The following is a 17,434-nucleotide window of genomic DNA, read 5'->3' as shown; positions in this document are numbered from 1 at the left end:
AGTGGACGGTAGTTTACCTGTAGACTGGAAGTGAAGGGGAGGGTATTTTACCTGTAGACTGGAAGTGAAGGGGAGGGTATTTTACCTGTAGACTGGAAGTGAAGGGGAGGGTATTTTACCTGTAGACTGGAAGTGAAGTGGACGGTAGTTTACCTGTAGGCTGGAAGTGAAGTGGACGGTAGTTTACCTGTAGACTGGAAGTGAAGTGGAGTGTAGTTTACCTGTAGGCTGGAAGTGAAGGGGAGGGTATTTTACCTGTAGACTGGAAGTGAAGTGGAGTGGATGGTATTTTACCTGTAGGCTGGAAGTGAAGTGGACGGTATTTTACCAGTAGACTGGAAGTGAAGTGAAGTGAAGTGGAGTGTATTTTACCTGTAGACTGGAAGTGAAGTGGAGTGTAGTTTACCTGTAGGCTGGAAGTGAAGTGGACGGTAGTTTACCTGTAGACTGGAAGTGAAGGGGAGGGTATTTTACCTGTAGACTGGAAGTGAAGGGGACGGTAGTTTACCTGTAGACTGGAAGTGAAGTGGACGGTAGTTTACCTGTAGACTGGAAGTGAAGGGGAGGGTATTTTACCTGTAGACTGGAAGTGAAGGGGAGGGTATTTTACCTGTAGACTGGAAGTGAAGTGGACGGTAGTTTACCTGTAGACTGGAAGTGAAGGGGAGGGTATTTTACCTGTAGACTGGAAGTGAAGGGGAGGGTATTTTACCTGTAGGCTGGAAGTGAAGGGGAGGGTATTTTACCTGTAGACTGGAAGTGAAGTGGACGGTAGTTTACCTGTAGGCTGGAAGTGAAGTGGACGGTAGTTTACCTGTAGACTGGAAGTGAAGTGGAGTGTAGTTTACCTGTAGGCTGGAAGTGAAGGGGAGGGTATTTTACCTGTAGACTGGAAGTGAAGTGGAGTGGATGGTATTTTACCTGTAGGCTGGAAGTGAAGTGGACGGTATTAGCCGCTAGTGGTTATTGCACGTTGCGTCCACCAGGCGGCGCTGTGCGACCTTCCCCGAGCCGCGCCGCTGACTGAACTCCACTGACGTCACTGAGAGACGCGAAAGAAGCAAAGAAGCGCTCGGAGGAAACGCGAGGACAGAGACACAGCAAGCGAAGCGTCCTCCGGTTACCGCGTGCATACGATCACTGTCACAGAGAGGGAGAGGGAGAGAGAGAGAGAGAGAGAGAGACGGCGGGAGAGTGCACTCCTCTGTCCCGCTATGGCTGATCTTATCCACATGCACGACTCTTCCGCTGCGCTCGTGAACCGGTTCGCCCGCAAAGGCGCGCTGCGCCAGAAGAACGTGCACGAAGTAAAGAACCACAAGTTCATCGCGCGCTTCTTCAAGCAGCCCACATTTTGCAGCCACTGCACCGACTTCATCTGGTAAGAGGCACCTGCCCTTGCAAGAGCAGCTCACTGTTCGGGGAAACGTTCTCTATGCAAAACAGTAGAAACTTTACCAGTGCCATTGTCGGCACGGGTATAAACTTTCTCCCTGAAACGCTTTCTTTGTGAAATAAATACCTGTGTTGAGTTTAGCGCGCGCCCGGGCTCCTGGCTGTCACCATTACGCACCAAGGCGCACCAATGCATCGTGCTTTATACATGAGACCCAGGCGCGCTTAGTGCAAACTGATCGGACTGCCCTTGAATGTAAATGTGCGTGAGTAAAATTACAGACAGAAAAGGGATTTGCGAAAATATGATCCCATATCTGCAGTCTCAGAAAAACAAAAATAAACAACACTACTTTTCCATGTCGCTTTGGGGGTAGCACCAAGAGTACATCTTTTATACCTTTAGTGTGTCTTTCACCTGGAAACGTGGATACAGTGTACCTTTAAGATACAGAAATAGACAGTTTTTTAAAGTAAGCTTTAAAGTTACATTAAAGGCATCCTGTGTAGGTAGAAGATACAGTACATAGCCCACTAAAGGTACAAAACATGTCTCCTTGATGGTACCACCACAGCAACAAGGACATGAGTTTTTTTTTTTTCCCAGACAGTGTGATGATGTTTAATACACTCTCAGAAATAAAGGTAGCAAACTGTACTTTGTTGCTGAAGTGGTATGACCAAGAGTACATCTTTTGTACCTTTAGTGTGTATTTTCACCTGGAAACATGGATACAGGGTACCTTTAAGAAACAGGAATGGACAGTTTTTAAAGATTTAAAGCTACATTACATGCACCCTGTGTAGGTGAAAGATATATAGTGTACTAAAGTTACAGAACTTGTCTCCTTGAAGGTACTACCAGAGCGAGAAGTACAATTGTTTTTCCCAGCAGTGTGAAAAATGCGCTCACAGAAATAAAGGTAGCAAACTGTATGTTTCCTTGTTGCTGAAGTGGTACCATCAAAAGTACATCGTTTGTACCTTTAGTGTGTATTTTCACCTAAAAATGTGGATCATAAATGGACAGTCTTTAAAGTAAAGATTTACAGCTACATTGCATGCACCCTGTGTAGGTAAAAGATATATAGTCTACTAAAGGTACAAAACTTGTCTCCTTGATGGTAATACCAGGACGAGAAAGGAAAAGTACAGTGTAATACTGTTTTTCTAAGAGCGTGATGATGTTTAATAAGTACACGCTCAGAAATAAAGGTAGCAAACAGTTCTTGTTGAAGTGGTACCACCATAAGTACATCTTTTGTACCATCAGTGTGTATTTTTGTGTATATGTAATCTACAGTTTCCTTGATTTACATTTAAATTAGTTTAATATTACAAATTCTTTTCACCTCACAAAAATAGGAACTCCATCCAGTTATTTCTAAACAACTATTCAATGCCTGGGCACTTATTTCTTAAAAAAATATTTTTAGAATACAGATTAATTAAGTCATTATGTCATAATTATTTAGGGATCTTTGGATGTTTGTCTGAAGGAAGCGTTAAAGTTTCTATGTTTCTACTCTACTACAGAGTTAGGCCTGACAGCTGTATCTAAGAATGTCAGTCAGAACAATTTTCAGCAAGTATTCTTTGGTAAAATTGTATATGTATATGCATGTTTATATGTTCAGAATGGTGTTTGGGCACAATGATTTGTGTACATGTCCGTGGGAAGTCTGGAGCTAATTATTCCTGTGTGTGTACTATTCTACTATTGTTTTGATTTGATATGTTCTACAGTTATTTATATGTGTGTGTCTTTTCTCAAATCAACAGGGGATTTGGCAAGCAGGGATTCCAGTGCCAAGGTAATGTGCGCATTGTATGTATGTATGTGTGTGTTGTGTGTGCATGTTAAAAGTAGTATATCCAGTATACTGTACCGTAAACAGGTGTGTGATTAGCCTGTGGAAAAAAACGGTGGTTATAAAATGAGCAGACGTCACTTTTATTGCCTTCCTGTAATAATAGTAATATGGAGCCACTGTTGCAGATGAAGGGGTTATAATACCTTCATTTGTTTAAGCATCATGTCATATTAAGGAAATTTATTCCCCTGTAATGTGGAAACTGTTGCACTTGCCAGGCCCTGGCTGCGCCTGCAAAAGTGCCCGAGTGAAAAGTACAAATGTGTCACTGCTAGATGGATGGCAACTCTTCTGGAGTGAAAAAAGTGAGAAGTTAGATAAACATGGAAAGTGGACCCTTCATCAGTAGTAATAAATTCATGCTTTGAATAAATAGTGTTATGTTCTTTCTTGTTCACTGAATGTCCAGTGAAGGCTTGAACTTTTATCTTGCTTGAAATTGAAACTTGTGTGACTCTAATTTGTGTTTTTGTATTAGCTTCAAAATGGTCACAAGACATTAATGTATAGAACATCTGTCTTTATAGTCTTTTGCCAAGTGATCTTGATTTTGTGAATTTTTCCCAGTTCTGAGGTGGTGTGATACACCATTATCACCCCAAAGTGAATTACTTTCCAATAACAGTAATTACTTTTGGATGGTATATTACTTTCCAAAATGTTTTATTCCTCTTATCCCAGAGCAATTTGCCAAAGATTAATCTGTTTATCAAATAAAGAATGCCATGACCTTCCTTTTTTAATTTATAGTTATGTTTAATGTCGTGGAACACCCAAAAACAAGTTAGTTCCTGTTATCACTTACTTTATAACAGTTATAAATGTTCATGGCCTCACCAGCCTCTCTGTTCTTTTTTTCTTTCTCTTGAAGTTAACAAGTCAAAAAAATGTAGGTTGTCATGTTACCGAGAAACCACAAAGCCCTCTGTCCTTAAGACTTTCTTGTGTCAGTAAGTTACAGGTTTAACTTTAACTGGTACAAAGCGCTGACACTGGAGACTTTCCAAAATGCTAAATAAACATCTCCTCCAAGAAAACGTCACCATATCAATGATTACATACCTTTCAAAGTTCTTTTATGTGGAGCGTTCACCGTGCAAGTCCCTGTGTAAGCTGGTACTATAAAAATGATAACATATTAGAATGCATTAATACTGTATAAACCTCTGACCAATCAGAATCAAGAAGGTATAAATACGTATAATTGATTTTAATGCACTCAGTATTGTATTTTTCACCCAAGATCATACACATGATTATTGTTGCACGTGTATTTCATTATGGAAATGCTCAGAGTTTGTCTCATTTGTGTCAGAAAAGAAGAAGCACTGTCTCAATTTACTCAGAAAATCCACTGATATTTAGCTTTTGGCAATAACACTGAACAGATCCAGAAAGAAGGAATATGCTTAGATACTGAGCTAGCAACAGATGGCAAAGGCATCAATGCTTGTTAATTCCCAATCAGATTATCTCTCTCACCTGGCTCATTTTCCATAAGAGATGAAGCCGTGTGTGCCTGTGTATTTGTGTGTGTGTGTGTGTGTGTGCCTATCATCTACTTATGTTTGTAATACTTAACCTGCCCGCTCCAACGCAAAACAGGAGGCAGTTACCCTCTATCTCAGAAACTTTGCTCTCAGTACGTCTCATTAAACCAGCACTGTTTTGACAAGGTCTCTAGAAGCAGCGTGCAGTGCAGTGGGATCTTCAGTGAGTGCAGAAATGGCCATCAAGATAGGAGATAAATTGGTTAAAAGCCCCTGATGTGCCTGAAGTCAGATTCCTACTGGAAGACTCTTTATTAAATGGGATTTCAGTCACTACACAAAGCTCTCAAAACCAAACACTACAGCTTCCCTTCAGCAATAATGCCACACACCCACACACCCGTGGTACTCTTCTGAAAAGGAAAAAAAAAAAACTTACAATGTGGTCCAAACATCTGAGTCCTCTACCAACAACCATTTTTAAAATGACTACAGCTTTGTCAAATTCCTCATTAACAGAAGTTACAATAACACAATAAATAAATGACTATACTAATTACACAAATATTAATCATGAGATGACGGGCCTCGTTTATCACAATGGATACAAACAGATTTATTTGTAAATCATTCTCAGGACCATTTATACGTGAAATTTGGTATTCTTTACAATCCAGTTAGTTCAGAAAAACATTCAGCTACGAGAGCTACTGAGTTTGTGTAATTTATGTATAAGGAGACTCATTAATGTGAACCTCCAATTATATAATCATATAATTAGTGATGAGTTCCTGCAATTTTATATACAGATAATGTCATTTTATGTTAATGACTTATAAGAAGGCAATAATAAATTACGACAAATCATACCAGTCATAAGTGTAGGACAAAACAAATGCTCTGTACAGTAACTGAGGAAGGGATAGTGGTTGCTGATGCTCTGCAATGGATGAGCTGCATTACTGGAAAATAAAGGGCATTTTATGCCTAGGAGGTGCCCTTTCACCGCTTAGTCATCATTTTGTCGTTTTCAGCTCTCTGTGTACATTACCTTTTATGGAGTTGTGGACATCTCTGAATCTAAATCAGTTACGTCTTGAACAGATTTTGCAGGTGATTGGAATTTTTCAACAAATGCACATGAGTATGAAGTTACAAAAGTTACTTGAAGTCTAGTGGGAAATTCTTAGTTCAGTAGTTTAGGTTAATTACTTCATTTCTGCTCAACTTTACTAAAAGATTGATACATGAGACACAATTAACACTGGAGCAGTGTTAACTTTTGAATGAAAGATATAGTCTCAGAATTAAAAAAAAAAAAAAAAAAAAAGCAAGGAAAGAGGTGTGAAAACATGATGTTCTCATATATCTCAAGTTCATGTGAGAATTTATCAAAAAAAAAAAATCTCACTTTTAATAATTCAATTCAATTCATTTTTATTTGTATAGCGCTTTTTACAAAGGTCATTGTCTCAAAGCAGCTTTACACAAACAAAAGTAAAGTGAAGTGTGTATGCCGTCTCTGATGAGCAAGCAGGGCGACGGTGGCAAGGAAAAACTCCCTGAGATGGTGATAGGAAGAAACCTTGAGAGGAACCAGGCTCAACAGAGAACCCATCCTCATATGGGTTTACACTGTAGTGCGCGCGTGTGTGTGAGTACAATGTGTGTTGGTGTAGTCCATGGAAAACAGCTGAAGCATTTTCGTGGCAGTATGAAGCATTGCCGGTGGACAGGTCCAGAGTGAAGGGGGGGAGGTCTGGATCACCGGCAGCTCAGGAGTTTAAGAACTTCTGAGCTGAACTTTTAATAATGCATTATTGAGTATACACACAAATCTTAAAGCTTATTCGGATCTATGCAGAGCAGTAAAACAGGGTCAATCAAAGATGTTTCCAATAAAACCATTTTCAGAAGCTAAAAACCCATATTTATTTAAAGATTTCCTAAGAAAACATTTTGTTTCTAAGGTTGAAGGGGTGTGTCCAATACTGAGTCAATATCAGGGCCAAAATTGACCTGAAACACTGGATAAGTATCATATCTGATTTAATGTATTTCATCTGATCTGATCCACTGCTGTGTTTTATGTTATGAATGCATGTTATGTTGCCTGAGACATGTGAACATAGGACATGTCTTAAAAACCTGCTGCCATCATGCCTGCTTTACATAATTTTGCAACAGAAGCTTGCAGACAATCGGCTTGACTACTAAGAAGATGTGAGTATTGATGGAGATGGAGCTTACAGATGGTACTACTGATGGGTGGTAGGCTGTGAGAGAAGGAAAGTGTGGGAGAGTTGACAGGAGGACCAGGCAGTGAGTGCATGTTCTTGGATTCAGTAGAGAACTGAGATGAGGAAGATGAATGAATGGACTTCTTGAAGACTTTGGGGTCTTTGGTTTGAGTAAACACTGCAAATGCATTACGAAGTTCTCAGAATTATGTACAGACATTAGTTATTAGGTTTTTTGTTGCCTGGTGGGCGTGTAGGTTTGCTTCTGAATTCCACCACCAGCTGCACCACACACATCAGCTGAGGTGGATTAATTAGCATCCATGCACAATAAAAGATGCTTTCTGAACCAGGAACACGCAGTTATGTGGAAAAACTGACGAAACCGAGTGAAATAAAGTTTGACGCCAAACTGCCGTGTAACTCCTCTGCGGTAAGTAACCATCACCTTGTGGTTAAGCTAATCGAAAAAAATAAAAATGCTAGCCAAACTTGAATAATATCTATCACATACGATCTGAGGACAGTACACTATGTCACATAGGCGAAAACTTGCTGACTTGCTGACAAGAGAACAAACACAATGTGTTGCTTTAGAAACTTTCTTAGCAAAGGATGATAATCACATATGTGTTTGTTTATCTTAGTCTATATTAATGCACTTCACTAGATAGCTTGCTATACGTTGTTATGTTATGTTAGCTAACACTTTTTAGCCACGTTAGTTAGAATTCCAGGAAACCAAAACATAGGACTGGGCAGCACATTGGAGTTTTTATTTGCTTGGTTGGCTAGCTAATGAATTTATGATCTGTACCCTGCTGAGATTATTAGCACTGGCATCAAATCAGGTGTGACTGGTGGTTGGACATCAAATAATGAAAAACCCTCTAAATGGATGTTAAATGTAAATGGAAGTTCAGAAAGTGACAACATTTGCAGAGAGGCATCTCTTGAATTTCTTAGGCATCTGTCAAGGGCATTTTTTTTTCATTACATGTATGTGTGATTTATATATGATGTATAGAAAACGTTTTTACCACACGTAAACATACATGTAAACATATCGACGACAAGTCTTTATGTGAGTAAAAATAGGTTTAAAAAAAAAAGTGGAAATCGAAAGATTGAATGGCTCTAGGACCTTTGGCCCTTTAGTTCACTTAAGCATTATTGAGGCTCCTGTGTGTAACAGTTAGAGTGAAGACCCATGTGATAGTATCTGCCTCTAAGAAAGGGTAATGAGGCAGGGCCTCAGTGATTCATCACCATCAGTTACACTTTAGTCTGACTTGGAACTCATTAAAGGTCCTGCCATTAGAAGCAGGTGAAGTAGGGGTGCATAATCCGCGGGTATGAGTGTACTTGGTGGACCCTAGAGCAGTGTAAAAGAAGTGGAGAGCTTTCAAGCTTTGGAAGCAGTGACCTTGAGTGTTATGAAACTGGTACTGTGTGTGTTTGCTCTGTTCACCTTTTACAACCACCTCCACATTTCTAGGTCAAAGAGAGTGTAGGCTTGTTTGTGTATGTGTATGTGCCCTATGACCAAGCATGTTGATTCTTTAGTGCTTTTTTGGCATGTGAGTTTGTGTTTGTGTGTATGTGTGTGTAGCTGTAACGGATGACCTTTTGAATGACCTTATCCAGAAATAAGTGTGGCTTGATCAAGACTAAAATGTACAATGGATATAAAAAGTTTACACACCCCTGTTAAAATGGCAGGTTTTTGTGAAGTAAAAAATGAAAGCAAGATAAATCATGTCAGAACCTTTTCTACCTTTACTGTGAAATTGCAACCTATAACTTAAAGTGAAAAAAATTAAGAATCATTTTAGGGGAAAGAAATGAAAAATAAAAAATTTACAATAACCTGGTTGCATAAGTGTGCACATCCCTAAACTAATACTTAGTTGAAGCACCTTTAAATTTTATCGCAGCATTCAATCTTTTTGGGTAAGAGTCAAGCAGTTTGGCACATCTTGACTTAATATTGGGGTAATATTTTCCCACTGTTTCTTGCAAAACCATTCTAGCTCCATCAAATTGTGAGGGTGTCTCCTGTGCACAGCCCACTTCAAGTCAGCCCAAGGATTTTTATTTGGATACAGGTCTAGGCTCTGGCAAAGTCATTCAAAAACATTGATCTTGGATGTAAGCTTTTGGTGACAGTCATGCTGAAAGGTGAAATTATTTTTTATCTTCAGCTTACTAGCAAACACCTGAATGTTTTGCACTAAAATCGATTATGTATATCGGTATTTGTAGCTATTCATGATTCCTTCCACCTTGATAAAAGCCCCTGGCTGAAGAAAAGCAGCCCTAAAGCATGATGCTGCCACCACCATGCTTGATTGTGTTCTTTTGGTGCTGTGCTTTTTTTTTTTTTTTTTTGTACCCAACATACCTTTTGGAATTATGGAACTATTATACCTTTTGGAATTGGTCTCATCAGACCATAACACATTTTGCCACGTGGTTTGGCTTGATTGGCTTGGAGCTTGGGTGTATTTTGTGAGAAATGTTTTCCGTCTAGCCACCCTACCCCATAGCCCAGACATGTGAAGAATATGAGAGATTGCTGTCACATGCAGAGAGGAATCAGTACTTGTCAGATATTCCTGCAGCTCCTTTAATGTTGCCGTAGGTCTCTTGGCAGCCTCCCTGGTAATTTTTTGTCTTGTCCTTTTGTAAATTTTGGAGGGACGTCCTGAGCTTGGTAATGTCACTGTGGTGCCCCATTTTCTCTATTTGTTGATGATGGCCTTCACGGTGTTCCATGGTACATCTAATGTTTTGCAAATTCTTTTATACCCCTCTTCTGATCAATACCTTTTGACAGTGAGACCCTGTATATGCTTTGTAAGCTCTTTGTGGACCATGGCTTCAGCAGTCAGATGAAACCAAGAAGACGTCAAGAAAATCCTACAGAAACAGCTGTTTTTTTTTTTGGAGCTAATCAGAATAATTTCACTGATGACAGCTGTATGATAATTACGTTTGAACATGAGATTGAATGTAATCGGTTCATTCTAAACACAGCCACACCCCCAGTTATAAAAGGGGCAACCAGTTATAAAAGGGGCAACTTATGCAACCAGGTTATTGTTTTTTATTTTTTAAAACTTTTTATTTTTCATATTTTTCCTTAAAATATTTCTGATTGTTTTTCACTTAATTTATATATGTTGTACTTTCACATTGAGGGTATAAAAAAGTCGGACATGATTTATCTTGATTTCATTTTTTACATAAAAAAAAATCAACAGCAACAGCAGACATTCACAACAACCAAGTGGTGGTGATCCATGTGTGCAGTGTAGGTGTGTATATGAATAAATTATGTCCAATGGTTCATTCATTCTGACAAACTAAGGGTGCGTCCCGCTGGGAGGAGTTGTGAAGCATGATGGCAGCTGGTAGAAATGACCCCCAATAGCACTTCCTTGAACACCTTGGTGGTATGAGCCTAGGGCTAAATGTGCTCCTGGAAAAAGTGCCATGGTGAGGATGGGCATGACTGTTCATGATGTTCTCCAGGTTTGTTACCATCCTCTCCTCTGTAATTGTTTCCAATGAGACTAATGTCAGGCCTGTGATGGAGTTGGCCTTTCTGATCAGCTTATTGAGATGTATTGAGTTGTTTTGCTGCTCCCCCAACAGACCACACCATAGAAAAAAATACTGGCCACAATGAACTGATAGAACAGCCCCAGTAGTCTGCTGCACACACTGAAGGACCTGAGCTTTCTTAGGAAAAACAGCCTGCTCTAGCATTTCTTGAAAAGTGTTTTGGTGTTGTCTATCCAGTTCAATCAGCAGTTCATTGTGAGCCATGTGACCCCATGTCTTGAGGAGCTTTTTTTTTTTTTTTTTTTTTTTAGTGTATATTCTCACTACAATGGTCAAGCTTTAGAGGAGCATATTTAGAATTTATTTAGAAATGGAGGAGTTCATTGCATTGCTGATTTTAGTGTAGTCTGTTGTTGATGGAAATTAAATATTGGATATTTTTGCTTGTTTAAGTAAAAAGAAAACATATTGGCCCTTTGTAAAGTAATAAAAGATATGAACATGAATCCAATACAAAACCATTTATAGCTTTCTTAATATACTTGTCTGAATCAGAAAATTAAAATTTTTTCCCTAATTGATATTTGGTTGAACTGAAATTACCAGCATGGTTAGTGAGATGCTGAATCTTTAAAGATTTTCTTTTATGTTAATAAATAATTAATACATTAATATTATAGCTTATATTGGTGTTAGGGTATGTTAGGAAAGTGATATATGATAACTATGATATGCATACCTCCTGGCACCCAAGAAGACGGTCTGGGGGAAAGTACAGCATTATTCAATTTACCTGAAAATCTGATCAAATAAGAAAAGTGTGAGAGTACAGTATTCCCCCAGTATTCCCAAGTGTAAGAAAAACATACCAGTAGTTCCATAATACCAGTAGTTCCATAAACCTGAGCAAATCATAGCAGGATGGACAACTCTTTTAGAGCGGACACCATTCTCTTTCCAAATTTGGTAGTGCTTAGTGCCTTAGCTTCTGTTCTCAGGGTGTCCAGCATTAACATCACTGTCATTAATTCTGGAGCCCTGACTGCTCTCTGTCAGTGGAGGAAAATATGCTTTTGTACTGCTTTAGAGTAGGCAGAACATGAATTAGAGCCTCCTGCCTCTACATTTTTCTTTTTGCCTTTGAAGTCATGGACTCAGACCAAAACTGGTCATTCCTCGTGGAGAACAAAAAAGCATTGTTGTTTTTGCTTTGTTAATGAGAGAGAAAAAGAGTTCTGGTCAGCGTCTGTATAAATTTCGACAAAATATCTTGTAATACAACATACCACGTGATATAGGGGCTACTTACGAAGGTCTAAAATAAGTGCAAATGAGAACTAGAGAGGTGGACAAGGAAAATCCAAAGGTTAATGGTGGATATGGGAGAAGGGGGGAGGCTGTAGGGTGTCTCTAATTCTGTGCGAGGAGCACTGACAGGGCCGGAATAAACAGATCATCTACAAATAGGGTTGGCTGGCGAGTAGAGGAAAGCAGGAGTGGATGTTTTGTCTGAAAGTGAGCAGTGCCACAGAACAGTGATCCAGCTGCCTCACATCAGCACTGGCTTCAATGTTTCCCATATATTCAACCTCTGGAAAATGTCTTATACCTAAGTAGTAGTCTTGTCTTGTGTACAGTTATCACTTTCCTCATTTTACTGTAGTCTGTTTGAGACAGAATTTCTGTTAAAGTTATTAAGAATTATTAAAAATACTTAAAATATTAAAAGTATTAAATAATATTTAAAAACATTTCTTAATTATTATCTATTGGCATTATGTAACGATAGTAAGCGTGGGCTCATAATTGTTCCAGATTTGGTTAATGAACACTTTTTGGTCATTAGTTGTGTTACTCATTCAGTTCACTTGAAATGCTTATTAAAAAATCAAGTACATCTGTGGCTCAGTTTTAAATAGGACAGAAGATTTTCGTTGCTTGCATTGTTACAGCTCAGAGGAACAGTTTGGTCAGCGCACTTCCAGTACGTTTAGTGGAAATTGCGTGATTATGCTGAATGAATCACATTTAATGTGGCATTTGGGGATTTGCTAATTGCATGACTAAAATTATGATAGTGAGTCATTTATGGTTTATCATCCAGTCCTAATGATAGTCACAGATGAGCAAAGACTATCAACTCTTATCAGCTTCGATTTTCTCGTGAAGGATAGATAATATCCCTTTTCGTGTCAAACATCAAAACTCGACTCCTTTTACTGTAGATTTATCTCCTGCTAATCCATGGTTCTCAAAGTGGGGACTGGGGACTACTTGGGTTTGTGGTGCATAGCAAATGGATCCACAAGTTTTTTATAGGGCTGTATCCAGAGTTAGTGACTTATATCCAAAAGTTAGGTCAGTATTTACATAGGAAAGTTACTCATATTCAGAGTTGGGTTATGCACATGCTTAAGTTAAATGGACAGAATGGGCTGTCCATTTAACAATCTGAATTTTCAACAATGTCTAGATCACTGCCTTTAATGTATGGTAAGGTCACTGCCTTATAATGTGGACTGAAGAAGCAGATAGTGGTTTTTTCTTATATGATATAATATGTAACATAAAAGCAAGTGTCTACTTAAAAATGAAAAATAAAATGACTAATATGATAATATATGAACGAGAAGAATGAGCTACTAAATTGAGGTTATGACATTATAATATGTGTGCGGGATGTAAGTTATTTTATCAAGCTTTTAATTTGCTATTTCGAGTTGTTCAATTAATAAAATAATGCCATTGTTTTAAAGAATAAGCTGAAAAAGCAATCATCTAGTACAATTACAACTCACTTTAAGTAAGAGTAGTTCATAAATTTATCCATAAAAATGGTCTTTAAGATAAGCAGTTTCTCCAATTAAGATTCTGTAAAGGAAAGTGCTATGAAGGAATGGTACTAATAATTAATTAATAGTGTCATATTTATGTATTTAATATTAGCTTGCATCATTGGTTACATCAATCTGTCAGACAGTGGTGCTAGACTTAATACTGCTTCTTACTCAAGCTGATATCTCACAGGAAAAATGGGTTTAAATACAAGATCAGAATTGTATGTAACAGAAGCACACTTCTGTTTTAGTCACACTCTGCCCCATGCATGTAACGCTCACGCATACTGGTATGCACAGTTTCGGTATTAAATGCTCACTAAATGCGCATAACTCAACTTTGAATAAAGCCCAGTTATTAATCTGTTTGACTGGTCACTTAAATAACTCAAAAAATATAGGCGTATAAATAAAGGCAACTTGAGCTGTCATTATTGACAACTATTGACAGTTGTCATTAAAACCGTGTTATGTGAGTGGAAATTTTGGAAATAAAAAGCATTTTCCAATAAATAAGTAGAATATTATTGTACACATTTATATCATGAGCCTAAAAACGGAATTGTTGGATTATGTTCATAAAATAAATCTATATTGAGGAGTTCCATGGAATTCTTTTTCAAGTTGGCTGCAAAACCCCTGATTTAGACGTTATGTTGCTGGAAAGAGCATCTGTTTGGTCTGTCTTTAGGGTTGTTTAGACTTTAGTGAAGATGGTATGTTTAGCTGGCAGTCACACACGCTCTCTGTCTCTCTGTCTCTCTCTCTCTCTGTCTCTGATGAGTGCCATGTTAATGATTCTCACTTGCCCCCTTCCTTTGCACCAAGGCCTCTGCCAAAAAGCCTCACTTCATCACCGTGCCTGCCTGCTTTGATCTGACATGCTGCATCCGTCACTTCTTCCATTGCTTAGGCTCCGTGAGCCATTCAGTCAGGTTAGTGTTATTGCAAATGCAGCACAAATTATGCCGAAACCTTTTATGGGAGTGGAATGGTATGAATAATAGGAGATCTGTACGACAGTACGATAACTACAACCTAATGTCATAATATATAATATTAGTTTGCCATCTGGTCTGATTTTTAGTAATGTATTTGTTTTGAGCTTTTGCTCATTAGAATGTAAGAACTTGTCTGAAAAATGATTTGAAGACCTGTCAGTGAGTCTCTTATGACTACATATCTTAGTCTAGTTTCACTGTAGTTACTCAATAATTCATCATAGTTTTTTCCACTGTTTTTTTTTTTTACCTGCCATATATGGACTTTATTAGCAATATACAAAATTACATAAAAGTTTTAGGGGTTTAGAGGATTGCTCTTTCTCAAATATTTACCTGGTGTATTTGTTCTTTAAAGTAGGCCATTTAAAAACCCTGTAACATATTTCACAGATATTATTATCTACTCCAGTGGCAATTTCTTTAAGAAAGGTATACCATAATCCCAAAAAGCCCTTGGTTTACTCCTTGATTTTAACGTGCCCTGCTTTTAAACTACAGATATGCGTAGTAAGTGTGATAGTGGTACTTAGTGTGGCAGCATCATACACACACTGTCTTATATTTAGACACACATCCATTGAGGGAAGTATTTCGGAAATTGAAGCACGTAAGGCTGGGATGCTCATATACGTCCGATGTTCCGAAGCACTGACAGATGGGTTGATAGTGGCTGTCTCTTAATTGTTGCGTAGGAAGGGGGAGCCATCACTTTTGTCTGCAAGAAAAACCCAAGCTCATTAACTGGCGAGGGCGGCAGAAGTGAGGGGGTGGTGGAATATGTGAGCCAGGGCTGTGATAGAGCCATGAAACAATAAACATGTTACACAACTCTGCGCTTCATACTGTTCTTCCCAGAAGTCAGCCTCTCACATCTCATAAGATCTATAACAATATGTGTGGCTTGTTTAAGAGCACTGTGACTGTTTTTCTCCAATGTCTATGCGTTGTCACAGAACCGTGAGAATCATAGGCTAACTTTATGGTTTTTCAAGTTTCTCAAGTTCTTTTTTATATTAAACAATGCATTGTGAAATAGTTAAAATAGTGAAATTAGTCTAAATCTTAGTTAATATCTCAAAGTCTATATTGATTATTCTGTCATTTATCAGTTACTGAAGTCATAGTTTTCAGTGACTACTGTTGATCATATAGTAACAAGTAGCAGAACAAATGAGGATCTGTCGACAGGTCCTGGGACCTGAAATTATGGGTTTATGGTGAGGTTTGGTGTTTATTGATATTAGGTTAATTACCACCTATTCAATGAATGAATGAATGAATGAATTGTACTTTAGTATGAAATTAGGTGTATGAATGTCTGTGTGTGTGTATATATATATATTAATATATAATGTATATATATAATGTATATATATATATGTATCTCACGAGCAAGAGTGCAGTTATACTGAATATTGGTATGGCTTTGATTTGGCCGTAGGCACCAGCCCGCAAGGTGAGTATAATATTCAGTATAAATTAAATATAATTTTGCGTCTAATTTTGTCTAGAGTACCTATAGTACTCTATTAGTGTGCTTTTTAAAATACTGATTTAAAAAATAAGTGTGTCTGTATGTATATTTAAAACATTTACTGTACTTTATATTAAAATATAAAATAAAAATACAAACATTATAATCACTTTTTAAATCAGCTTATACACACCTCTATTATAGTTATATTCTTCATACTGATTAAAATACTCTGTGAAAGTTAAAATGATAACTGTTATATAGCTTGTAATTTATATAAGTAGAATATACTTTGGATTTAAAAAAAATACATTCTCAATATATGGAAGTGCATTTTATCAGTAAATATGTACAAATATCAATAAGTACAAAGATAATTCAAGCATACTTTTAATTTTCTAAACCTTTTTCGCTGGCAACTACAAACCTCAAGCATTTCGCTAGTGTTTGTTGTACAAACCTTTCCCTTTGCATCTATGGAAACATATTTTACAGGTCATACACTCCACTTAAAGAAACTGAAAGGATACACTCAATGCTCTTTCTGTGATTCACTGTATTCTACAAAACAAGATCAAGTGTCATTGTAGACCTAAAAATATCTCCTCACTTTCCCCTCTAAGTAAACACCCGTCTTCGAAGCCGTGAGCAAGCCCAAAAAGGCTGTGTGGACACTTTCAGACTCCCATTCACTTCATGTTCCATTATCCAGCCTACAGAGGAGTGATGCGAGGCTGTGAGGTGGTGAGTGTTGTGCTGTCCATTGGCAACATTTATCTAAAAAGGTTCTACTCATTCATGTCCTTCAGTGCATCACCACTCTCCAAACCCTTATCGCATGAGTAATGGATTTGTTAGTCAAGCCCTAATTATTATAATTAACTCACCCCTCTCATCTCTCAGTGACCCCGACACTCCCACTCCACCCCAATGACATTCAAGAGTGCCTCATGACTTGTCGTGGGCTTGTCACACACCCACTAGCATCTGAATGGGCTGCTCAGGTTGCCAGGGGAACACATCTGCTGGGCATGGGTGCTTGGAGCGTGTGCTAGAAATGATATAGCTCCAGGACGAGTGGAGATGCCTGTGGAATTGCTTGTTAGTTATTTCCTTAACTCCACTCTACTAATAATAGCTCAAGCCACTCCTTTTGGTGATTTCACATTTAAATTTACATTTATTCTTCTGGCAGATTATTTTTATCTGCTAACAAGTATACAGTGCAAGCATCCAAGCTGCTGAAAGAGCTGAAAGTAAAACCAATTAAACACCAAAGCTACAAGTTTCAACCAACTGACCAGAAATTAAGTGCAAGGCAAAGGTAGGAAGAGTCACAGCTATAAGAATTGGAGTACAAATGAAAAGGATGAGAGTTGAGGATGTTTCTGCACTGAAGAGTCAATTCCTGATTGTCGTGTTTCTTTGATATATCATTTGGCTGTTGTCTCAACATTTCGACCACCTATCAAACCAACCTATCAAAACAAACACACCTACCTACTAACCTATGTATCTGATTCAGAGCCAGCTCCAGAATTATTAGCACT

At 38.1% G+C, this 17,434-nt stretch overlaps 1 protein-coding gene across 2 annotated transcripts in view; it reads left to right on the top strand.

The window, feature by feature from the left end:
- Nucleotides 1-940: 940 nt before the first annotated feature.
- The window catches only part of prkcab (protein kinase C, alpha, b), a 151,956-nt gene continuing 135,462 nt past the window's right edge, over nt 941-17,434 (top strand). For both annotated transcript variants that reach the window (XM_034309830.2, XM_034309829.2), the window contains exons 1-2: nt 941-1,381; nt 3,178-3,209. In XM_034309830.2, the coding sequence (XP_034165721.1) occupies nt 1,215-1,381; nt 3,178-3,209 (199 nt within the window). In that variant the 5' untranslated portion in view covers nt 941-1,214. The remainder of the gene's footprint in view (nt 1,382-3,177; nt 3,210-17,434) is intronic.

The sequence above is a fragment of the Pangasianodon hypophthalmus genome, chromosome 13 (assembly GCF_027358585.1).
Source record: "Pangasianodon hypophthalmus isolate fPanHyp1 chromosome 13, fPanHyp1.pri, whole genome shotgun sequence".
NCBI classification, from domain to species: Eukaryota; Metazoa; Chordata; class Actinopteri; order Siluriformes; family Pangasiidae; genus Pangasianodon; species Pangasianodon hypophthalmus.
The sequence above is the reverse complement of the archived record's forward strand: the minus strand, read 5'-3'. Positions and strand labels throughout refer to the sequence as shown.